Raw genomic sequence first — 26,713 nt, forward strand, 5'->3', positions numbered from 1 at the left:
GAGTTTTTGTTTCTTCATTTGTTTGTCTTGTTCTTTTGTTGTTTTCAGTTTTATATCCCACATATCAGTGAAATCATATGGTTCTTGACTTTGAAACAGTCTTCTTAGAATGAATTTCAATGGAGAAATGGGACGCTTAGAATCTAAACTTGATCATTCATTTTCTTGTCCTGTGCTTATCTTATTTGGCCATGGACTATAGTTTAAGAAGTATGATAATCTCCATTTGATGAAAAAAAATATTTTACTTAAAGTTTATGTTCTCATTATTAAAAGTAATACCTCCTCAAACATATATAAAAAAGAACAGAAGGAAGTGACCCAAATCTCATTACCCAGAACTAGCCATTATAAATACTGTCATTATTTTCTTTTAGCTTCTTAAAATGTATTTTAGCACAATTGGGATGTGTTTGTTTTTTTCTGATTATATTCTGATTTTTTTTACTTCACATTGTAACACAATTTTTTTACATAATTATAAAATTTATACATTCATTTTTAAAAATAAAATAGAGTATTTTAATTGAGAGATTTGCATTGATTTTAATAAATGAAATAAAATAGAGTACTTTAATTGAGAGATTTGCATTGATTTAATAAATTAAAATTAATAGATGCTCAATTTTAAAGAGTGGCTAATATTCCAATGTTATAGGCTGCTTAACATTTCCCTTTTTTATGAGATATTACGGTTGTTTTCAATTATTCTTTATTGTAAAGAACATTTCACTGGAAATAGGTCATTTAGTATTTTTTTTCAAAGAAATTTTAGCTTTTATTTTTGTTTATTCTTCCAGACAGCCTCTGGCATCATTCCCACTGGTATTTCACTTGGAATTACACTGACCCTTTATAATGGTTTAGACATTTCAACATGCATTTGGTGTATCTACTTATTGAAATTTTTCTTTTATAGCTCAGTAATTCTTTGTCAAAGGTTTCAAACATTTTATATAAAGGATATTCTTAACTATATTATTTTTGTGGCTGTTGTTATGATTTCTAAGCGATTATTATAAATATATATAAATTACTGGTTTTGAAAAACTTATCTTACTTCCAGACACTTACATATTCAATAATAATATAAATTTATCATTCTGGCACGGTTAAAAGATTTTATTTTTAAGTTACTGCTTGGCCCAGTGAATTTAGAAAGGCCCTGTAAAACCTCTCACTGATGGCTAAAGTAAACATACTAAGAGGAGGACACATATTTGAATGCCTTCCGAGGTATACTTGAGCACAGAGCTGCTAAGATTCAGTGCACTGTTCAGGCTGGAACAAATAAGGCCCTGGCTGCACAGCTCTGCAAAGACCAGAAAATTAATTTTCAAGTTTCAATTGTTGTCTGTGCCTTAAACCATCAGATGATTTTTTATTCTACCACATTCCCCACAGAATATCTGCAAATAAATTATAAAAATCTATCTATATATGTCCACACCTACCTTGTTCACTGCTTTCTTTTTTCTCTTAAATGGGGCAAACAAAATTCAAGCAACAAGATTTTGTAGGGTGTCAGATGGGCACATGTCTTATTAGGGAGACCACTTCATGGACGATGTAGATGCCTGACCACTGCACTGTGTACCTGAAGCTAAAGCTGAATCATATCGTATGTCAACTATAATTTAATATATATATAGTCATGGAATATGGAGTACAGCATAGGGAATAGAGTCAATGGAATTGTAATAGATATATATGATGTCAGAGGGCCAATAGATTGGGGGCGGGGGATATCACTTTGTGAGGGGTGCAGTGTCTAACTAGTACATTGTTTTGTACATTGGAAACTAATAAAAAAATCCAAATAAATAAATCAATAAATGGGAAATGTCCACCTTGCAGTTGACAAGTCTTACCTTTGCTCCTTTACTACCACTGTTTCCATAACCTGGGGTGCCTTCATCACCCTGTAAAAAAAGCAAGTATTTACAAACATCCCAGACTACAGACAAAGCAGGCTAACTCACCAGAGAACAACACAGCCAGATTTTTGGTTTGATTAGGAGAAATGAAGCAGCAGGATTCTCCCTCAGGGGCAGGCTATTGACATTTGGTGATAATGGCACTAAATGCAACTCTCCATAACATATACAGACAATACACTATCCCTTAGCCTCACCTGTTTTATCCATTAAGTGGGAAGAGTTATATTAAAAATTACACCTACTCGTGGTGTTCTTATGAGGATAAAATGAGAAAAACCACACATACAGTCATCTCCATAAAAGGTGGTAGTGGTGTTTCTCTTCCTGGTAACATTTGTATTTTAATACCTTAGCTTGAATGCATTTTCAGTTGCTAGATGAGAACAAGATCTCCTAAATGTCTGGGCATTGCTTCTGACAGACCCTTGTAGGAAGGCCTTAGTGAGAAGTCCTGAGCACTGGGGCAAGGCTGGGGTGACTTTCTGATGAATGGCTTCTGATGGAGGGAAAGAATGGAAGAAGAATTATGGAAGAAGAGACAAGTATTGTCCATTTTGTCATTGGGCTCAAGGGCACCCTGGCCACAATGTCTGGTAGCCCGGAAGTCGCCACCTTGGAAAAGCTGGCTAAGGAACTACTCCACGATGAGCATAATAGTTCAATTTCTAGAAAGCCGTGAGGCTAGATTGGAATGGTATCTTTAATACTCTCTTCAGAAAAACCACACCTGATATTCATTGAGTGAACAGATTCCAAGGAACAGAACAAAAGCAGTGACAAAACACAAACCGGCAAGCCTCGAGGACCGGGTAGGCCGATAGGTCCTTTTTCTCCCAGATCTCCAGGTTCTCCCTGTTAAACAGAACAGTGAAATGTGTCCTCATTAGGCTGTTTTTGTAAAGGAAATTAGAAACAATGGCACGGAGACAACACTGGCTAACTGCATCCATGTATATCATAAACAGCGACCCTGGGTTTGTGGCCAGGACTATGAATTGTGCCAGCAATACAAGGAATGCTGCCGCTGGCTACTGAGGTCTCCTCTACTGATGGAGGAAGCCTCAGCAAGTCTGATGTACTGTTTAGTGCAAGTTGCCATCTTAGCAACTCAGTGCCATGAACCGCGCCCTTGGAAATGTCTCACCATGAGCCAAAGAGGAACCTCGGTACTGTTTAAGAACATTAAAACCATTTTCCGCGCAAGTCATCTGGCTGCTGCAAAGGCAACAGGCTTATTAATCTAGCTTTAAGATTTGAAGAGTCAATCAAGATAGTGCAGCCTCCCCGGCAATAGTTTCTGACTTCTCACTAGTAGAACATCTACTGTGGATTTTAAATCAATCTCAGTATGATGATGTTAAGGGAAGTGCAGCTACTTGGGAAAGTTGACACAGGTTTACAAAAGAAGGCTTAAAGACTTGAAAGTTTTAGATTTTACAGAAACGTTACGAAGAGAGTACAGGGAGTTCCTATGTGCTCCACATCTCATTCCCCCTATTGTTACTATTACATTAGTTACATTAGGAAGGCACATTTGTCACAATAAATAAATACTGATTCATTGTCATTAACTAAAGCCCATACTTTGTTCAGATTTCCTTAGTTTTTACCTAATATCCTTTTTATGTCCCAGGATCCCACCCAGGGTACCACATGTCATGTCTCCTTAGACTCCTCTAGACTGGGACAGGTTATCAAATTTTCCTTGTTTTTGAGGACCTTGACAATTTGGAGTATTGGTCAAGTATTTTGTAGAATGGCCATCAGTTGGGGTTTATCTGATATTTTTCTCATGATTAGGTTGGGTTTCATGGGTTTTGGTTATCAAGACCACAGGGGTAACATGTTATTCTTATCACATCATATCCAGGGTATATGCGATCCACCCGGCCATCACTGCTGATGTTAACTTTGATCACCTGGCTGACGTCATGTCGGTCAAGTTTACCTACTGCCTAGTTATCTGCCCTTGCCCTTTTCATAATGTGCTCTTTGGAAGAAACAGTGTGGAAATGGATGTAGTGCACATCAAGGGGCGGGAGTGGTCAACACATTTTTAAGGATAGAAAGGCAACATAGTAAGGGTGCGAAGTGCAAATGGACAAATGTCCACCAGCGCTGAACTCTGGGGTGAAACAGAAGGGGTTTCTATGGAAGGAAGGGAAGCAGATCACCTGGCCTGATGGCTTTCTTTCTGGGCAGTGGCTCTCCAAGTGTGCTCTGGGGGCCACCTGCCTCACAATTACCTGGGGTCCACATGCAAAAGGAAGTTCCTGGACCCTCGTAGTATCAGTCTCTGGTAGTGGAGTCCAAGAATATGCCTTTTAAAATAAGCTTCTCGTCTGATGCTTATGCACACTGAAATTTGAGAACATCTGCTTTCAGGTAGGGAACTGAAGGAAGCCCTGGGGCTTGTTTAGGGCCAAACTCTTTGTTTCTCATCAGGCTAGCGAGCTCCGGATTAATTGCCGAGTTGCTTGCCTCCCTGGGAACTCGAGCTGATTGGAGTAAAGTAGTAGTAAGCCTTTGAGGCTCATCTTAGTTAATAATGAGTCTGGAGAGCTTGCTCCACGATGGGGCTGCTCAAAGAGTTTGGGTTTTCTTTTAGGGTACTTACCTCCCAAATTCTTGCTCCTTCCCCTTTAAAAATCCTCCTTATTAACAACAATCTTTTTTGGCACAACTACTCAGCTCATATCTATCTTCTTCCACATTCTCTCCTATATATCCGGCTCTAGGGTCCCTCCATTCCTGTTGGTCTCTTCTATCACACCCTATGAAATGCCTTTATTTCATGCAATGACAAACTCTCTATACATCCATCACACACACACACACACAAACACACACACTGTCCTCACTGTAAAATAAACTTGGTTCTCACAGTGACACCATCTCCCCTGCGGTTTTCTCCCAGGCAAGAAGGCAGCATTGTCTTTGTTCCAAACTTTCTGTTCCAGACCATTGTTGCTACATGTGTTCTAGTAATCCCTTCCTTCTGGAGTTGATTACCTTTTTATCCATGTACCTCATTTCGTCCTTCAATCAACTGTCACAGTAACACACGATTGCTGGCCTCCTTAGCAGTTCTCCATGACAAAGCTAGCCCCTCATCTTATGCCCTCAATCTCATCCTCTCTGTCAAGAAATTTCTCCATTAATTATCTACTCTTTCTTACATCTTCAACCTGCTCCTTTCTCTGTTTTTTCCTTGTCTATGCATAAACACGTTACGGGCTCTCCTATCCTTGAAGACAACCAAATGCCAATCCGTCCTAGACTGTGCCTGAACCAGTAGTTAATGTCCCCTTCCTACCCTCCAAAGCCTAGTGGCTCCAAAGAGTAATTAAAAGCCCTGTATCATTTCCTCCTTAACACATTGTCCAACACTTTTGCAGGCTGTCTCTTTCTTTTTCCCTTAATTGCTACGCTTTGAAACTATTTTTTGGAGCATCTTGGCCACCAGATGTGATGACCTTCCCATTTCTGTGATATTTGTTACCATTTGTGCTGGAAGCTCACGAGTCATCTTGACCTCTTCCCTCTGTTTCAGTTTCCTACTGGAGGAGTCCTACAGAATCATCATGAGCCCCTCCTGTTTTCACCCTGGTAAGCCATCCAATCATTGCTTGTCTTGCAGACTGTGAGAACGTATCAATTAGTCTCTTAGCTTCCAATATCTCAGCCTTCAAAATATTTCTACACTGAGTTGCCTATTTAAAAATCTTCCAAAGTCTGGCTCTGTTCATACACTCCGTTCAAAAATCACAAATAGCACTGTACTGGCCACCTAATAAGGTCGATCACCACACACTTTCATGTTCTTTATGTACCCACCAGATAGGATCATTTTTCATTTCCCAACCACCATTCCCAGGATTTTCCAACCTGGTTCTCTCCTTCACCCCATTTCTTCTATCTGAAATTACCCAGGAGCTCTCTCTGCTTACTAAAGTCCTTATCTTCTGAGGACCACTCAAAGTGTGTATCTTCTATGATGCCTCTTTTCCCAGCCCAGAAATACTTCTATTAATACTAGGTTTAATCCTCCATTTCAGTCCCTTATTCTTGACGACTTTTTGTCATAGATTAGTGTCCTGAAAATATTCTAAATTCAGTGGGGGTTGATTCCATATCACATTTATTGTTATACAACCAAGAAACTCTTTCATTAAACAAATATTGACTAAGTACTTATTCTGTGACAGGTGCTGAGCTAAGCAGTAGGGATGCAGCATTGAACAGAACGGACAAAGGTCTCTGCTCTCCTGGAGCTGACTTTCTGGTCTGCCTGAAAGCCAGTCCAGTGCCTTTGCCTTACAAGGTGTTCAGCAAAGGTTTGTATCCACGAAGGAAATAAATAAGCGGAGAAGGGAAAGGGAGGGGAGAGGAGAAGCGGGAGACAAAAAGGGAGGGAGGGAGGGAGGAAGGCAGGCTTGCCCCAGAACAGTCCCCCTTCCCCGAGATCCCTCAGCTCAGGTTGGGTGTAGCCTGTGGTGAGATTATGTTGAGCTGGAATCATTGACATCATCCTGGTCCGCACCCATGTCCTTAAATGTTGCTGGCTCTCTAAGAATCAAGCCGGGGGTAGGGGCAATGGGATATGTTCTCCTTTGTGTTGCAAGGGCTCTGGCTAATACCACCAAACACAGTTCCCTTGAGAAGAAAATCTTAACTTTGGTGGGTATAAAGAATGTGACCTACTTTAATTCCTGGGCTTCCCAAATGGCCTTGATTCCCTTTCTTCCCTTCTGGTCCTGGAGGCCCCTGAAACAAAATAAGGATTGCAAATACAGAAGAACATAAAGCAACTTTCCTTTAAACCCTTCATGTCTCTTCTAAGAGGAAAATGAACCACAGATGGGAAAAGCCTTGTGACTTTATTGATTCCTGTTCTGGAAAAAATTATCACAGATGTCAAATAAAGACAAGTAAATAAAAGAAAATTAATAAAGTAATTCATGCCAGATGATGCCTAAACGATTGTGCTTCCTTGTGAGCCTTCTCTTCCACAGAGAGTTTAGGCTCTTATTGTTTTACTGTTAGTGCAGATGTTGCTAAAATGACAGACATCTAAAGTGGGCATTCAAATGACATTTGCTTTGAACTATATTCTTTCTGGTTCCTTGCTTTGGTAGAAAGTAGTGTGTGTGTGTGTGTGTGTGTGTGTGTGTGTGTGTTTATGGTAATATCTTTATTTGCAAGCAATATTTGCTAAAAATAATTAGCATTAATAACAAGATATGTTCAGGTAGTACAATATTCTGAAATAGTTTTCCCTTTCCTAGCAATAAGTTAGAAAAGTAAATGTAAATAAATTTCAATTTACCAATGGGGAAAAAATACTGTAAAATTCTTAAAATAAACTTAAAGATAAAAGACATGCGTAAAGAAAACTTTAAAATCTTATTGAAAAATACAATACCCTCTCCCTGAGTGACAGACCCATAGATTCAAATACCACTTCTACAAAATGACTCCTAGGTCTACAGATCCCCAGTCCAAACCACACAATTGAACACCAGACTCATATTAAAATGCCTAGTGACTAACCCATAGGACTTGATTACCAAAGATAATCATATTTACCATAAGTCATGCTTAGTCTCATTTTCCCCCCCCATAAAGGTACGGTGCCACCCTTTACTCCCCCTGAAACCCAAGCCAGAAACCTAAGAATCATCCTAGATCCCTTTCTCTAGCTCATCTCTCAAAACCAATCAGCTACAAGTCCTACACATCCCTTTCTGTATCCCTCTCTTTTCCATTCCCATTGCTATCACTACCTCCAGGCTCTTGCATTATGCCTGAATTCCTGGTTTCCCTGGCTTCTCTCCAATCCATTCTCTACTCCCTTCTCCTTTCAATTTAAAATGTCAGGCTGATGCTGTCACATTGTCTGGAATTCTAAATTCTGAATAGTTTCAGAATAAAGTTGAAATACTGTATTTAATAATACATAAAATCCCTCAAAATGTTGGTACCGTTTCCTCGAAAATAAGACCTAGCCAGACAATCAGCTCTAATGTGTCTTTTGGAGCAAAAGTTAACATAAGACCTGGTATTATATCATCATATCATATCATAATCATAATCATATCATATCATATATCATACCATACCTGGTCTTATAGGATAGTAAAATAAGACCAGGTCTTACATTAATTTTTGCTCCAAAAGACACATTAGAGCTGATTGCCTGGCTAGGTCTTATTGTCGGGGAAACACGGTACTACGTGACTCTGTAGTCATCTGTGACTCCTTCAATCATTCCATGTTCATGCTCATCAAACCATCTGAAGTCACCAGCTGGTTCTTGTCTTACATCTCCACACTTGTGCAAGTTGTTCCTTAGTTCAGAGTTTTTTTTTTCCATCTAGGGAGAGATAAATCTCCCTCTTCTGAAAAATCTTATTTTTAGCATCACAGTTCCAGAAAAGAATACCTGAACCCCTGGCTGTGCTGGGTGTTACAACTGTCCCAGGTGCCTCTGAATATAATTGTTCATTTATTTCTCTCTCTCATCCACCCATCCATTTGACCTCTAGCTAATGCTCTTATATAGGGAAACCTTTAAATGCCCTAAGCTACTCTTTTAATTCACAGCAACTCTTGATTGCAAATCAAGGCAATTTTTGACTCTTTGATATCTTGGGGGTGGCTTTGTTTTGTAATGGCATCCTTTCATTGAAAATTTATTTTGAGCAAAGCACTGTGCTAAGAGATATGTATTTATATATAGACTTCTTCAATCCTTACACCAACACAATGAGATACATATTATTAATGTTTCACCAATAAAAACAGATTCTCAAAGTGTTTAACCTTAAATCACTCAGTTAATAAGAGGATGAGATTGGAATTGAACCTGGTTCTGACATTAAAGACTGAACTCCCAGCCACTCAATCTCCTGTTCTAAGGCCCATGTCTGGGGCAGGATTCCCAAACTCCTACCATTCATGCACCAGCTGAGATTGGAGTTTCAAAATGTGAATCTCCAAACTTGATGCAGGAGGCTGGGGCCAGATCTAACCTCCAATATGGGGACTGGGGCTAAGGGCTCTTTTGTTCATGTTGAGACTCTGTCACAGAGTTCTCAGCAATCACAACTGGTTTAGTGTTAGAAAGGAGATGTTAAGAACTTAAATGTTTTTAAAAATTGTCCTTAGATAGCATCTCATCAGAAGGGATTGTACTAAGCGTTTATGATTAATGGCTGGGGCACTGCCAAGGACACTTCAATTTTGGATGGGATGCGGCAGGGCACAGGCAAAAGGTGTGGGTTCTTCTCATCTTGAAAAAGAATCCTGTCACTTATTGTATTCATGGCGGTAAAACCTTGCCTACACTCACAGCAAATACTAGGCTGAGATGGTACAATCCAAGGAGAGTCAATGCTCAGCATCTGTAAGAGTCAGACATGAGTGAAGTCCAAGAACAAAAAAAACTCAAGAGGCCAACAAGGGGTGGGCTCTGATGGAAGAAGAAACCCCAGGACACCAAGAGAAGATGTTGATCATGATGGTGCTAGTCTACCCCACACTCCATCCACACTGAACCATTTATGGTTCTCCAAAAGCACCTTGGTATCTCTTTTTATTACATAGAACCTGGGTTTCTGGATACCTGCCTTTTCCTGGATACCTGCCTCTCTCTCTTGATCACCTGGCAAACACTTCTTATCCTGCAAAAATCTAAGCCACTTTTCTCCTCCTTCAACTCCATCCTTTCTCTCACCACTCCACCTTGGGTATGATTCTACTTAACATGTAGCACCTCACATCTCAATTATCTGTCTGCCTGAATCTCCTTTATGAGACTGGGAGCTCTTGAGACTAGGGTCCGTGTCTGATTCATCCTTTTATCCTACTACAGGGCTTGGCACACAGGAAGCGCTCAGTAAATATTTGTCAAATGAGAAAAAGGAATGAGTGAGGAATCATCTAGTCTAGATTATGTAGAATGATGAAATCCAATGATTGCAATATAGATTACACATTGTTATACTACTATTTTTCTGGTTTTCCTTGGATTGGTTATGAGTATGCTTTGGGCATAAAATTGCCCATTACATGACGTAACATCAATACAATATATTAGTAATAAACATTTATATAGTGCTTACTATATAGCAGGCACTGTTCTAAGTACCTGCATATATTAAACCATCTAATTTTCACAACAATCCAACGAGGTAGCTACTATTACTATTCTTATTTTACAGCAGAGAAAATTGAGGCACAGAGAGGTTAAGTAAAGTACCCAAGACCACACAGCTAGGAAGGTACAAAGCTGGTAACCAAATGCAGGCAGACTGGCTCTAGACTGTGCCCTTGACCACTATGCCATACTTTGTAAAGATGAAATTCTACCTTGTATCCCAAATTTGCACTGAATAATTTCAACTTTCCTTGATAATGCATATGATATGAGTGATTATTTCACTAAAAACGTAACTATTTAAAGAATAATTCCAACTCTAATTGGAATTAATATTTTGCGTTTGATTTTCCATTCCTTTTCTAGGCCCTGGTTGCTTTACTGTGGGACCTTAAGGTAAACCAAACAAGAAAGGAACAAAGGAAGGTACAAAAGAACATGCCATAACTTTCAAAGGTCTTTCTTCTTTTTCATTGTGCCCTGGACTGTATTTCTTTTATATCACAGCCATATCCTTGGCTGGATTAGCACATATTTGCTTTACGCAGGATGGCCCAACATTGCATAAATTAATAAGTCTTCAGAACACTGCCAGCTGAGTTCACATCCCTTTTTCTAAATGTATATCCTAAGAACAACCTTTAAGTCTGCAATTAGAAAACACTCACGTGATTCCACTCGCGTGGCTGGTCCTTGTGTAAAAGAGTATGAAGCCTATGTCAGTGAATTTAGAGCCAATAACGAATAACACCTTCTTGTATATCTGATTGTGTTTGTCTCTGTGGTTTTCCTTTGGAAACAATTTTGAGATCTCATTCATCATGTCCTGAACATAGAAAATTCTACACATCTTAGAAATAGCACTTTCACTGTGCTGACAAGGGTATTTAAAGAAAAGCAAGCAAGGAAAGAAAACTGTGCTTTCCCGCCAGACAAATGGAAGAGCAAGACGAGGGAGAAGTTGTGCCTTTTGACTAGCTCTGGCTTGCCAAGAGGTTGAATGATTTATGACTATGACCAATCTTGCCAAGGCAAGATTAAAGGGGACCCATTCAGTAGTACACTATAGGGCAAGTGGAATAACTTATTGGAGTAACAGCCTTTTGGATACAATATTGGATTCTAGAGCAAGGGAATAACCAAGCTATTTGAATTTCAACCCATCTACATCGCAATACTTTATATAAACAGATGAGATAATCACCCGATATATGTTTCCCTTGGCATTCACTTTTTAAAAAAAAATCCCATTTGTGGTGCCAGCAAGCTTTTAATGATTCAAGGCCGTGAATGCAAAATGGTGACTTTTCATCAATTTAGTCCTACCATGAAATTTTAAAATTGTCATTCTTTTTGAAAGAGCATATTTCATCAAAAATGGGAACAAATATCCTCATGAGCAGTAACTAATATGCTTTAAAATACTGTAGCACGAGATTCAAATTTATGCAAATAGCTTCTTAAATATTTTGATGATGAACACATCCACTTAAGTGTTGGACCACGGCCCAGTTTCACTAATGGACACAATGTAATGGATTTCCTTTATCCTCATGTTAGCCCAGAGAGCAAGTCCCAACTATGCCTCATTCATTCATTTGCTAATTAATTCATTGTACAAATATTCATTGAGCTCTATGGAGTAGCAGCACTGTTGTTCTGAGATCTGGGATATAGTTTAAGCAAGACTAAGTCCTAGAACTCACAGCACTTACAATCTAGAAGAAGAGACAAAACCAGCTAAACAAATCTATACTGGGAATGCAGGTAGGCAAGGGCCAAATCATGTAAGGCCTTGCAACTCAAAATGTGGTCAGGGGAACTCACTGAAATTCAGTGTAGACTCTCAGGTCCATCCCAGACCTATTCAATCAGAATCTATATTTTAACAAGTTCTGTAGGTGATTCTTAGGCATTTTGACATTGGAGAATGCTGGTGTGGGACAGTCATTCCCAACATTGGATGTGTATGTTAGAATCACCTGGGGAGAACTTAAAGTTACTATTACTGTTACCCTGGGCCTCACCTCCAGAGAGTCTAATTTCAGTGTCTGGGGAGGGTCCCAAGTGATGGAGTGTTTCACAAGTCTGCCCAGGTGATTCTCACGTGTCGCCAAGTTGAGGGCCAGTGAGGGTTGCATTCTGGGTGCATGAGAAGCTCCTGAGAGCTGAGATCAGGGGCATGGAGAGACCTGATTTACATAGAGGAGGAATCCTTAACTTCACAGGAATGGCTAGGCTGCCGAGGCAAAGAGGTTCAGGCAGAATGACAGCCTGCTCAGCAAGGTAGGGGTTAGGATGTAACGTGGCCATATTGAGCAATGAAGTCAAATCTAACATACTTTGCTGGTTCACAGGCAAGAAATAATCTGTCTGCAGAGAAGAAACCACAAGGACATCCATATTAAAGCCAAGATCAAAGCCACATACAGTCACTTTCTCTTATTACATACCTGGGGACCTCTGCTTCCCAGATCTCCTTTTTTTCCTTTCATACCAGACTTTCCTCTGGGGCCCTATGTACAGAGAATTAAAGCATTATTTTCTCCTTAAAAGAGAACACTGGAATATTAAAATGGAAATGTTAAGTCAGTAAAGAAATTGGAAAGCGAATTCCACTCCTGCCTTTGGTTCTGTCTTGATATGTCGAGCTCTCCCTCCGTGTGGGGAGATCAGGATCTAATCTGACATTCAGTTGGTTGGGCATTTGCAGTCAAAATGAAGATATACTGAATAAGTGAGTTTTTCAGTATTGTTTGCTAATTATCCTAAGCATCTTTATACTCCCCATGCATATATTTCTTATGTTAAAAGAAAATAATCCTTAATTATAAGTCTGAATCTGGAATATTTAAAGACTTTCTATTCAATAATCACACTGAAGACTGGTCATCAATAAGATATGGCATGTGATAAGATGAAATTTGGATATTTCTACTTCTGGAATATTATATTGCCTATGAACAGTGGCTACCATATGATACACACAGAAACCTTCATTCTTGGTTTTTGCATCTCCTCTTAAACTGTTTTGTGACAAAAGGAAGAGTCTATAAAATGGAAGAAAGGATATTCTAGTTGTATTGCTAGTTTAGAATGAAATAAAACCAGCCAATCCACAGAAATGCTTCCTCACAACCCTAGTGGCAAATATGTCTCACTTGAAAGTAAGAAAAATGAATTTTCCTCAGCTGGCAAGTAAGACAATCAATCAAGCTAGAAAGAGATAGAGGTCCAAGGGGAAGACTGTTTACTGCTCTGAAATCTTGGTAAAATGTGAACAAAATTTCTCTTTTGATGTCCAAAGATATTTTGCCCAACTTCCACGCAACCAAGCTGCCAACATATAATAGTTATTTTAGTGTGTGTTGTTTTTTTTTTAACTATATGGGTTAAAACTTTGAAAAATTGCAGAACCGTTGCTGGTCCTGCATTTGCCAAACAGCAAAATTATTTCTCAAAATTTCAAAACCAAAAGTTTGGAGAGAAAAACAATGCGGTCAAACATTCTGTATTCATCTCAGCCTTTTCTAGGACTTCCTTTCTCTTCTTTTTGTTATTTTAGGCTACATTGCCCTTTCTGGCACATGCTTCCTTTCCCCTCATGTAATCAGTGTGACCGTCAACCACAGCTTGTTCCTTGTAAAGGAAAATGTGCTGGAGGCAGCTCCCAGGAGAAGTAAGCTAGAAAGTACAGGCTGAATGCCACACTACAGATCACCCATGGAAGACTTCAGCTGAATTTGGAATCATTGTTTCCTAGAGTAGAGCCAATTTTTCTACACCATGGGCATTCAGATATGTAATATTGAGTACTTACTGTACTAACTTGACCCAGATTCCCAGTTTTGAGGCTCATCATGTTCCTTGGCTCAAGGTCTCCCCAGAATCCCCTAGCTAGCCTGAACCCATCGCACAGGGACCACTGCCCAGTGTGTTAATCTCTTTTCACCTCCTGACTGGGACAAAATTGAGATAAAGGAGAACAAATGACGGTCAAGACTGCTTCCTTCCTCTGTTACCCTGAAAACACTTGAAACAACGATAATTCTACAAGGGGAGGGGTAGAGGGATTCTATCAAGGCTTCAGATTCTTTAATTCTCACATCATGATTAGTCTTAACATGTACCTGACGACCGTTAAATCCCAGTGAGCCTTCAAGTCCATCTGGGCCTGGGATGCCTGCTATCCCCTGTGGTGACAGAGAATCAATCTGTTGACACTGTTTCCTGAGAATTTTGTTCCCTTATGTGCAAGATTATAAATATTTGTTCAATCACAATGACAGTGTAGGATCTTTGCAAAAATATAAAAAATAAAGGAAAATACAAAGACGGAAATAAAGATATCCCATAATCTCATCAAGCACAAACAACCATAACTGATATGTTGGTATTATTTACTTTCAGTCTTTATATATATATATGAGCACATGTACGCATGCACACATACACACACACACACATATACACACACACACACACACTCACTCCCTTCTTTTCTTATAATACTTATATCCAACTTGGGCATTTGGCTTGAAAAATCTCCCAATTTACTTCACATTTTCTTCAAAAATCTTTAAGCATTTTACATTATATTTATATTCAAATAGATTAAATATCTAGGGTTAACAGCAGAGCAGTCTCTTCATATTGCTCTTGAACTCTGCTACAGATAAGAATTCCAAGAAGAGTAAGAAAGAATTAGGAAAGTTTAATTTACGCAAGTACTAGGATAGTCCAAATTTATCTCGGTTGTTACATAGTTAGATGTGATTAAATGTCCCTTACCGATGCCTTTTCCTAGAAATCAGAAAGAGGAAATTTCTCAATACTTTCTCATCCCAATCTCATTTCATTTATTTCACGCCATTTTTCTGGATCTGCTTTTTCCTTTTTGTCTAAGTCTAAGCTTAAAGAGTGTTTATATGGGGTAATGTCTGTGGATGGTAAACTCTTAGTCTTTTTTCTATGTGAAAATGTCTATTTTACTCACTCTTAGTTTAGCTACATATAAAATTCCAGGTTGTAACAATTATTTTTCCTCTGCACCTGCAAGATATTAATTTGTTATTTTCTGACATGTATTAGTATTGAACAGAGTATGCTACAATCTAATTTGTTATCTCTCTCATGGGTAAAATTGTCTTTTTTCTCTGGTAGTGCCTAGGATGTTTTCCTTAACCTTCTGGAGTTTCACCATAATGTGAGAGTGGATTTATCATTATTCTCATTGTATTTTCAATCTGAGAATGTGTGTTTCCTCAATTTTTACAACTGCTCTTTCATAAATATTGTAGATTCATGAGCATGTATAATGTATCAACACATACAAAGGAGATATTATGTTTGCTATTGTCCACTTTTGAACAAAATATTCAGAATATTCCATTTATATTCAGGTTTTGATGTACTATCTCGGTTTAAAAGTAATTTATGTAAATTGTAAATAAAGTTTACAGCAAAAATCTAAAAGAAAGGTCACTCAATAAGTTACTAGAGTTTGTATGTAATATCCAAACGAAGTTCAATTTAACAATGAGTGGGCCAACTAATGTCTCTTGTTGTTAGTTTATATGGTTTTGACTGAAGTGCCCAAATTTTCATTTTCTTTAAAGATTTGCATTCTTGAAATTGTAGCCTAAAAGTTTTCTAACATTTTATGCCATGACCAATATCATCAAAAAGAAAAGTACTTTAGGCCTGGAAAAGACTTTCCAGTGTTTATTCTACCTCTTTGATTGGACACAGAATATTTATTATTTGGACTTCAGAAAAATAAAATCATTGTACCTGTGGGCCTGTATGTCCCCTTCGGCCATGAGCTGCCTAAAATAGGAGGAAAAGGTACATATCATTAACTGATGTACTGGAGAGATTAAGATCATGACTCATTCACCTTTAAATATCTCAGCTATACCTGCAGGAACTCGCATTGCTCAGCTAATTATTTTGCCTCATATTAAAATAGGGAAAAATAGGAAAGATCAGAAACAAGAAATCATGGCTCCCCACAGAAAAAAATGCTTTTTATAATTAATTTAAATTATTATTGGTCACCTTAAGGCACTGACATTAAAAAAAAGTTCCCACATGTTGTTTAAAACATTTAATTATCTACTGTACCATGAAAGCAAAATATTGCCAACTCTGAACTTTTATCCTAAGGCAATAGATAATTAAAATCATAGACAATTGAAATCTATAGATACTCATGAGAATAGATTGTGGTCAATAATTTCCCCTCCACTAAACTATTTCTAGAGCTGTTCACATAAACTCCAAAATTGACTGATTTGGTTTTGTTTCTTTTCATTTTTCCACAGTAATACCATGTAAGCCAGAAATCGGGAGTAGAGTGGCCAAAAGGCAGGAATCCAGAGGAAAAACTGGGAGAACCGATTTCATGAAGTTTATTAGAGATTAATTTCAGAAGCTAAAGGTAGCCAAACTAATTTTATCTCACTCCCTCCCCCAAAGCCAAACACCTGTCAAAAAAATGAAAGAGTCATCCCAAGCATTCAAAAGTTATTCAATTCAGCATGTTAATAAAATATCCAATCAAAACAATGGCAGCAACAGTTTAGGTAGATTGTTTCCTACTACTCGCATATGTAAGATTAGGGTCTGGGTATATTCCAGATAAACATATTATAGATCTGGAAGTCAAGAGGCAAAGAGGCAAAGACCTTTTATTGTCTAACTTAGGAACTCTCAGTAATGTAATAGCAATACTGACATCCAGGGTTTGCAAAATTCAACAAATATCAGACAACATTTTCTTGTTCAACATTTATTTGAGATATTCAGTTCAAAATTCTGTGAGAGGCCAATACTGCAGACTTTAATTCTGCTAATTATATTTCAGTCAAAATTTATTATTATCTAGGAAACAGACTGTATCTGAGGAAATGGTTGGAGGCCTATTTCTTTAAAACCTCAATGAATCATCTTAAGATGAAAGTCCAAATCCTCTCTACTATTAGAGAGAGGAAAAGAAGTTCTTTCTACTCATTTAGTACAAGGGTTTATCTGTTTGGAATCAGTTCACTTCAGTTTCATTCAGAAAAATGTCTACCATGATCTACTACCCACAAAGCACACTGGATGAGAACCATAGGAGCATAAAGATGACACATATGTGTACAAACACACAGCGTCCATGATGTGGTTTGGAGGGGAGGAGATAACTATTACAAATACCGGGGGTGCCAAAAAAATGTATACACATTTTAAGAGATGCTAACACTTTGGTCAACGGTGCTCAAGCAGTAGTTTGGTGTAATCAGAAGTGTCTGGATGCTGATGGTAACCATTTTGAGCACCTCCTGTAATTGCAGAAGTCAAACATGGCTTGTAATCATCTTTTGTTATCGGTATATATTAATACAGTTTTTTCCTTTCTTAAAATATGTGCACATGTTTTTTTGGCACCCTCTATTGACAAGGCAGAGTATGGCAAATGCCACATGAAAGGGGAAAGATAGAAATATGGGTTTTGAAGAAAGCCCTATGTTCATGTAGAAAGCAATAATTTCCAGTTGGTCAAATGAGGAACATCTTCCTGGAGGAAGAGATTGTTATACCCGCCCAAGTTGTCCTTTAAACATATAAGTAATCAACATGATTAAGCCTTCAAAAACTCAGATGATATAGCCCCATGAGCATTTCTTTAAAATTTTATAATATTAATTAAATCCTTTTAAGTGTAGAAATAAGACTGAATCATAGAAATTGTGATTACAGAACAAAACATAAATGTCATACATTTGACAATCTAAAAATCATATGAAAATAGGAAAGTTGGAAAGGTGTGGGGTGAGTGCCAATATATACTATATCTTCATCTTTCACTGTAGAGTTAATGTCTAAACATCACTTAAGCTCAAATATGTATTACAAACATACCTTAACCCCCTAATTTTTTTATAATTATTCTTTCCTCTTTTAAGAGTGCATACTTATTTTTGTCAAGAAATGCTACAACCTGACATTTACAATTTTTCTGCTTCTTCTGCTAAACTGTGTTATTTTCAGTTTTATTTTTTTCTAATAAATTCAAATAAAAGTACACATAATATTTTGATTTGAGAATAGCATGATCTCTTTTTAATCAGAAGCACCACTATTTAGAACTCCATCTGTGAATATGCATAAAAAAGATGCCAGGAATCATGATTACCAAATGTTAATGATAGTTATTTTTAGATGGAGGATGTCAGATGACTTTAAAATTTTCATTCTGCATATTTTCTGCATTTGAATATTTAAAAATCAGTGTGCATCATTTTGTAATAACACTAAACTCATTAACCTTCTAGAAAGAAGGAAAATCTATACCACTGACTGAAAAACTCTAAGGTGTAGGCAGATAACGAGCATGGAGGACTCCGTAATGCAAACTGCACATTTGTTGACTTTCCACGGTCAATATTCTATCTGTATTATTGCGTTTGTGACTTCTTGATTACCATATGCCTGACTATGTTTCTCAGCGATATTTATTCCATTTTTTTGTTGCTTCTAATATACTTTACATTCTACATTGTTTTTCTCCTTTTCCATTGCTCCTCAAGTACTACCAGCTTGCTTTCTTCACTTTCTATTGTCTTGTCAGTTTTTAAGACTCTTTTTAGAGCAGTCATATGGTCTTAATTTTATTTTTAAGACTTTGGAGAACTGTTTGCCAGAATTGTTTTAGCTTTTTCTTAAGTAATTCTTCTTCTAATGAGGGTTTACCTGCCCTGTAAACATTCATAAAAGCCTTGTGCTGATGGAGCTTTCCCCATCTTTTCTTGTAATTTCTATGCATAGCTCTTGATTAGCAATCATCTGATTAACAATGCAGATTAACATTTTTGATTGTTAATCACCTTTGAATAAGGACACCTATTTACTGAATAATTAGAATGGGGTATAGCTGGACTTGGGTCAGTAGCTTCAATATGGATATGTTGTCTCAAACACTGTCTCATCATGAGTTATTTCTTTTACCTTATGGCTACCTCTCCCTTCAATTTTTGACATTTAACAGACTCAGAGGACTCACCCAAAGCTGCACAAGTCACAGTTTCTCTGTGTTGTAATTGTCACCAATTCTTCTCCTGTCTTTGCAGCCTCTGTGGCCTAAGTTTGCTAAGTTGTAGATATTAAAAATGGAATATTCTTCAGTTTCTCATTAGTTCTGCTTCCTCTGCTAAACTGTGTTTCTATTGGTATATTCCCTGATATTCTCAAAATCTAGTGCCCCTGGACGTTGTTCACCAGTTTTTTAGGACTATGGCAGCTACTTTTAGTAAAAGCTGATCCTTGGCTTGAGGTCTGAGGTGGTGTCAGCTCATTAGGATCCAGATTTTAAAATAGGTGGCCAACATTTGTTAGGTGTGGCTTGAAGTTGTGGTCATTCTTTGCTAATCTGTTTTATGTTTCTTTTGTTTTTAGTGAGTTGCACAACTGGGGAATAGTATAAGAAAAAAAACCCCTTGACTTTGCCATCTTTATCTGGAAGTCCTACTTTTACTCTTGAATGACTACTGAATCTGTAACCCAACATGGGGTGGTATCTCTCAGGAGTTGTGTGGTTTAAATAATACATGGTGATTCTGCATTAGCCTCTAGAGAGACTAGAGCCTCCATAAAATAATAAAAGTACATCTCCCATGCCAGGGTTTTTTGGATGATATTCCTTAAGTTCAAAATATTTTCCTGTGGTATTGTAAGTTGGCTATACCCTGTTAGAAGGTGAAATAAATAGCAAATGTACTTCTTTATCTTTAGACACATTAAAAACTGCAGTAGTAAAGTGATTTCTCAGCAATTAAACTCTGCACACTTTAAATATAATGTTTTTATTTCCATTTTCTCTGCCTTGCGAAGAAGGAGTGTATTCCAAGATACAAAAGCATTTTCTGGATGGAGTATAACAGCTGGTTCTATGAACTTCTGCTCAGAAAATACAATGCATAAGTGCAATATATTAAACGAGTTTTTATTTGTGCTCAACTTAAAAACATTATGTATTTTGGGGGTGGGCAATAGAGGAAGTTGGAGAAGGTTAGATAACTAAAAGAATGGAAAGAAAATGTTGCACAAGAAGAGACAGGACTAATGTAAAACCCAATGCTGTCATTTAAGTATATTTTATCAAAGTTATCTCTTTTTGTTGGATAAAAAAGATTTTCTATTATAATATTTGTGCTTTTCCAAGAAGTCAAGAACAGAATCATTCTTTAAAATATTACTTATTGAAAAATTAACAACAAATAGAAAAGACCCTGAAAGGTTCCTTCACCAAGTGCCCTAACTTCACTCTCAGATATATATATTTTATGCCTTAACATAGAACTACCATATGATCTAGGAATTCTACTTTTGGGTACTTATCTAGAGGAAACAAAAACACTAACTCAAACTGATATATGCACTGCCATGTTTGTTGCAGCAACAGCCAAGATATGGAAGCAACCTAAGTGTCCACTGATGGATGAATGGATAAAAAAAATGTGGTATATATACACAGTGGAATATTCTTCAGCCATAAAAAGGTAAATCTTGCCATCTGCAATAACGTGGATGGGCCTTGAGGGTGTCACACTAAGTGAGATAAGTCAAAAAAAGGCAAATACCATATGATCTCTCCTGTATGTTGAATCTTAAAAAAAAAAAAAAAAAAGGAATCATAGATACAGAGAACAGATTGGTGGTTGCCAGAGGTGGGGGGAGGAGGGTAAGTGAAGGGGTTCAAAAGGTACAAACTTCCCGGTATAAAATAAATAAGTCATGGGATGTAATGTACAGCATGCTGACTATAGTTAATAATATTGTATTGTATATTTAAAAGTTGCTAAAAAAGTAAATCTTACAAGTCATAATCACAAGAAAAAAGTTTGTAACTATGTGGTGATGGATGTTAACTAGATTTATTGTGGTGATCATTTTACAACACATACACATATCCATTCATTATGATGAACACCTAGAATTAATATATTATATGTCAATTATATCTCAATAAAATGTTTTTTAATTGAGCACAATTAAAAATTAGTTTAATATATTGCATTTATCATGCATTGTGTTTCCTAAGAAGTTCATAGAACCAGCTATTGTACTCCATCAAGAAAATAGTTTTGTTTCTTGAAACACATTCCTCTCCTTTGCAAGGTGGAAAAAATAGAGGTAAGAACAGAGAGAGGACTTATACCAGAACTCACTTTTCTAAGCACAGTCATAAAATTTGGCAAAAGAATGGAGTTTGGGGCTTAACACATCACTGGTAGCCTCAGTTAGCTTAGTGAGTAGGCCAAACTCTGACCGTCCTTCCCCTAGTTGGCTGCATTTTTGTTCTCTCTGCCCAGCTCTTTCTCCCGATTGGTAATTTCCCCTGTAGCTAGCTCCTTCCAGCCTCAGCTCCATTTCAGGGGCTTTCCCAAGTCCTGTGCCAGCTCTGTTCTCAGGAACATCCTACGTTAGTTTCTCCCAGGCACTGAGCCCCAGTAGAACCACCCCACTCACTCCCCACAATCAGCCATTTTCATGACAATCATTTTCATGACAATCAGCCATTTTCATCTCCTTACTGTCTGTCTTCTGGATCCTGGTGTTCCTGGGGGGCCTGGCCAGCCTCTTCTACCCTGTCAAATGAACAAACAGATGTGACAGTAATTACACAACATTGATACATTTCTTCTTCAGTGTCAGCTTATTTGTTTCAGGGAGTTCGACCAACTAGAGGGTATTTTGGAATGTGGCACCTACTGGTCATAAATCACATCGCTACGTGGGTGACAAGGAACTATGGGATAGAATGCTAACGACATGTTCATTCCCACTGTCTATCTTGTGTTTGGGGTTGAAGTTAGAGTATTTAAATTAAACTATCCCCATTGTATTGCCACAGAGTGGATAACTGAAGCATGCCACATATCCAGTATCGCTAGTGCTGGTTAGGAGTTCTACCTGTGGACTTCTTGTTCTGTTTGGCTAGCCTGTGTAGATTAACACCCTCATGTGAATAAAATCTCACAATACTCATACGTCTTCCCAAGTTAGAAAAGGAGGGAATAATTATGAGTCTATAATGAGACTTACATTTACCACTTAATAAAAGAGGCAGGTAACAGTTCCTGAAGGTTGATGATGTGGCAGTGTCAGTCAGTGAATTCCCATCATAACCTTCAAAAGTAGGCTATATGTCATGTTTTGCAGATGACAAAATCGAGGTTTACAGAAAGTAGCCCAAGGCCATAGAAATGGTAAGGGACAGAGCATGAGACAGGACCAAGGCCTGTCCCCAAAATAAGGTTCTTTCCATCATATCAGACCTGTCTCTTGGTGACTCCAGGTGGGGTCACCAAGGGAACTTCCTCATCAAGAAGATCCAGAGACACACATTCTTCAGATAATCTTTCAAAATTCTGAAAACAAGATTATCAAATGGTAACGTGTGAACTTCTATGAGATTAATCCCAGAAGACTTGCCTTGAGAGAATGGGTTGTATAGACCTACCAGATCTTGTTTTTGTTTTATTTTCATGTACTATAAATAATACTACAACATCTTTTTAGGGTATGTGTCCTCTGGATCCTGGGAAGGCCAACAGCTCTTTTGCTAGTTCTTTCTATCAGCTAGCCCTACATTTTAAGTTAGAGTTTAGATGTTTGCATTCATAAATGAGGACCTCAAGGGTACGGCTTAGTGAAGCAAGTCACCCCAAATTCAGAAGACAATGTTTTTTGAGATTAGAGTAGCAGAAAAGGAGGAGTAAAAGATCGTTTGCACCTAAAAATAGTTTTTCTATATGAAGTATATCCATTCTGATTCCAAATTCTTCATATGCATTTCAGATTCTATCACTGAGAACGTGAGCCTCACAGCTGTCACTTCATTACAAGTTTACATTCAAATGCCCGTATAATTACTTGTCTTCCAGGTTCTCCTTTCAAGCCCTTGGATCCTTCGATGGTATTGTCAAGTCCAAGAACTCCCTAAAAACAGAAAATAAAAAGAAAAATAGATTCTCATTTTAAAGAACACTTCTTCTTGAAAATGTGACTTATGTAAAACACATTTAGTCACCTCCAAAAACGTTGGCAAGAGAAGTCCAACCCAATTGAAAGCAGAAATAGGTTAAGAATGTAAATGGCTTACAAGCGTTTTCATTTCCTCCCGTGCTTTGCATTATCAGAAGGAACTGGGGACCCAACGTGTGTGTGTGTGTGTGTGTGGTGGGGGGTAATCTAGAGCTCTCCATAGAAGGCATAACCAAAAAAAGCAAGGATGACATGACATTTATGACAAATCTTATCCTGGGTCTGGAGGTACCGCTTCTTACTTGAGGGTTGGTAGACTTTATTCTCTCCTTACTCTTGGGAAAAGGCAAATGTTTGTAATAGGTTCTAGCATAAGAACATAAGGACACTAAGCAGTGCTGAGGACTGCATCTGCCACCCATTCCGTCTTTCTCCTCTTGGTTGCCTTTTCTCCCAAATGCTTTCCCCTACTTTTCTCGGGGAAATCCTGGAATCTTGAGTTTTTCCCAATATTCATACAAATGTTCCAGTAGGAACTCATTGAAAACAGGCACACATTGTGAGCTATTATCCTTAGCAAGCAGACCTGAAAGCTTTCTATCTTGGATAGTTAGGACCACAAACAGAGCAGTGTCGTCATGATGCTGGGACAATCAATGGAGCCAGTCAAGTCAGTCAATGTTCCAATAAATTGAGAGGGGACAACAATTATCCAGGCCTGCTGAGCGGCAGCTGCTAGGCTGCTTGGCTGACAGCAGCCCAGATTGCCTTCATCAATCAATATGTAATTTGTGATCACCAGCAGGGACATGTCATTATTCCAGATACTTAGTAAGCTTTTTAAACAACTAGTTTCTAAACTTACAGAGCTTATAGGCTAATAGAGTGAAAAAGATGGGTTTAGACTTGACTTTATAACTGATATTATTTTTTCCCCCCTTCTTCAGCCTTCCTCCATCCCCACTCTGGTTCAAGCCGTTGTTTCTCAGTCTAGTTGTGTAGGACACAGCTCCCTGACCCATGCTTGTATTATGAGCCCCTGGCTGAGGCAGTCGGTCTTCTGTTGGCCACTCACAGCAGCTCATGGCAGTTCACGCGAACCTCCAGCTGCCCACGGCAGCCCAACTCCAGGGAGACCTGTTGTTCACAATCTTAGCTGTAGAGGGTGCAGCTCACTGGTCCATGTGGGAATCGAACCGGCAACCTTGGTGTTAGGAGCACGGTGCTCTAACCACCTGAGCCACCCGGTTGGCACATAACTGATATTATTAAAACTTACATGAAAAATTATTTCTCTCTCCCATATACTGAAGCCAAAGATTTCTTTCTACATTTTCTGTTTTACTTTTAAATTTAAATATTTGTCTGTTAAATTCTCCAAGCAGGGCATACCTGAATTATAATATTAGAGAATTATACTTTGATGAGAAAGGCGTGTAAAGAAAAGAAAGGTGATGTAAAGTCCAAAATTTTATTCCGCTGGATGTATAAACTTGTTACTGTGGTCCAACTTTGAATTATTTGATGGAAGAGATTACATTAGAAAAAAATTGTATCCCAGCACACTCTACAGAATAGAACATCCCAATTTGCACGTGGACCAATTGTCAGTTTGAATATGATCTGGTTTAGTCTTTCAATTTCTATGCAACTAGACAAAAGAGCATCATCTAACGCAAATTTATGATTAAACATGGACTTCTAATAATAATATGTTCTAGAATGATGAACTCTGTAGCTCAGACAAATGGTCTCTCAGTTTCCCCTCAAATTATATAAGATTTTTTAAAAAAATATTTAGATCAAAATGAGGAATTCCAAAGAGCCAAAATAGCTTTCATGTGATTGGAAGTTCTCTCTGAATAAGCATCGATTTTCATGAATTCGTGCCATTTGTGTGCATTCCTATGAATAATAAGATCATATTTGTGTTCTATTTGTTCTATTAATCTTGCGGTACCAAATTTTTCCTGAAATAGGAAAAAAAAACCTACGTAAAAAAGTACAGAGTTGTCTTTGATTTGAGAGGTATATTCTCAAGTGGCTGGGAAGAATTATTATGCATTGTAAAACCATTTTAAAGTTAGTATACCAACAAACAGCACACCACAGAGCTCTAGTGGGCTGAATTTTCAGCCATCCTGGTCACAGAAATATTTTTTAAACAAAAATTATTTTATACTATTCTGATTCTTCAAAGATGTTACATAACCATACAAACAAGTTAGCAGACAATTAGGGGAAATTCTGATCAAAGTGGCAATTTTATAGCAATACCAACTGGATTTTTAGCCATCATATATAGATGAGTGAAATCTCTTTGTATTTGAACTATTATTTTTTAATTATCCTGATTTGTGGATAGTTTTTTTTTAGTCAGATAGTTTGAAGCTATTTGAAAACGCTCAGGTAGCCAGACTATTTTCAGATGTCACTTAGAAAATAATGTTGTCTTCAAGTGCAAATTCTTCTGCTTTTTAGAGTTATCATCAGTGTATATCCAACATTTTCATTTGTCAATTCATATTGTACCAGATTCTTTCTGTTATCAACCCACAGGGAAGGAGTTATTAAAGACAAAGTCCTATGAGATTTTCAGTTGCCCCAACTCCTTATCAGCACTTGGTATTATCAGTTTTTATAAATTTTAGCCATTCTGATGGGATAGTACACTGCTCTGGTATATTGCTGGTGAGAATGTAAGTTAGTACAAACTTTTTGCAAACTATTTGGCTGTAAAGACTTAAGCTGAATAGAAGTGTACAAGTTATCATCCAGACATTCTACATAGACCCAATAGAAATGTGTGCAAAAGTGCACCCAAAGACACAAATGATAATGTTCATAGCAGCACTATTTATAACAGCAAAACCCAGGAACAACCCAAATAGCTATCAACAGCAGAATGGATAAATAAACCGTGGTATATTTATACAATGGGATACTATACAGCAGAGATTGAATGAACTGTTATCCTCCACAACATAAAATGAGTCTCAGAAACAAAGTTGAGCAAAAGAAGCCAGAAACAGAAGAGTGCATTATAAATGACTCACTTACTTAAAGTTCAAGAACAGGGAAACTAATGGTCCTAGGATAGTGATGAACTTAGAGAGGGCTGGTAGTGATTGGAATGGACATGAGAGGAGTTTCTGGATTGCCCTTCTCTATTTCTTTACCAGGGTAGTGAATGCACAAGTGCATTTACATTCATCAAGCTGTATATTTATAATTTGTGTACTTTTCTGATGTATGTTACAGTTCAAAAATAAGTTCTGGAGATGTAATGCACAGCATAGTGATTATAGACAATACTACTGTATTATATACTTCCAAATAGCTAAGAGACTAGATCTTAAATATTCTCATCACAGAAATGATACTTATGCCCCATGACAGAGGAGGTAGCTGAGGATCTGGTGGTCATCATATGGCAGTATATATGTATGAAATCAACAGCTTGTACACTTTAAACTTATACAAGGTGCTATGTCAATTACATAGCAATAAAAAAGTTTAACCACTTAAAAAACAAACCTAAATCCTAATTCATTAAGGCTTTAGAGATTTCCTCACATAT

The 26,713-nt window shown here is 37.7% G+C and overlaps 1 protein-coding gene across 1 annotated transcript in view; it reads right to left on the reverse strand.

Annotated features, from left to right (window-relative positions):
- The window catches only part of COL6A6 (collagen type VI alpha 6 chain), an 87,190-nt gene that overhangs the window by 26,860 nt on the left and 33,617 nt on the right, over positions 1–26,713 (reverse strand). Inside the window, exons 18-25 of the mRNA XM_081071585.1 lie at positions 23,023–23,088; positions 21,681–21,734; positions 15,895–15,930; positions 14,232–14,294; positions 12,555–12,617; positions 6,645–6,707; positions 2,730–2,792; positions 1,872–1,922 (exon numbers count right to left, since the gene is read on the reverse strand). Of these exons, the coding sequence (XP_080927711.1) occupies positions 1,872–1,922; positions 2,730–2,792; positions 6,645–6,707; positions 12,555–12,617; positions 14,232–14,294; positions 15,895–15,930; positions 21,681–21,734; positions 23,023–23,088 (459 nt within the window). The remainder of the gene's footprint in view (positions 1–1,871; positions 1,923–2,729; positions 2,793–6,644; positions 6,708–12,554; positions 12,618–14,231; positions 14,295–15,894; positions 15,931–21,680; positions 21,735–23,022; positions 23,089–26,713) is intronic.

This window comes from Rhinolophus hipposideros (genome assembly GCF_964194185.1).
Source record: "Rhinolophus hipposideros genome assembly, chromosome: 14".
Taxonomy (NCBI): Eukaryota; Metazoa; Chordata; class Mammalia; order Chiroptera; family Rhinolophidae; genus Rhinolophus; species Rhinolophus hipposideros.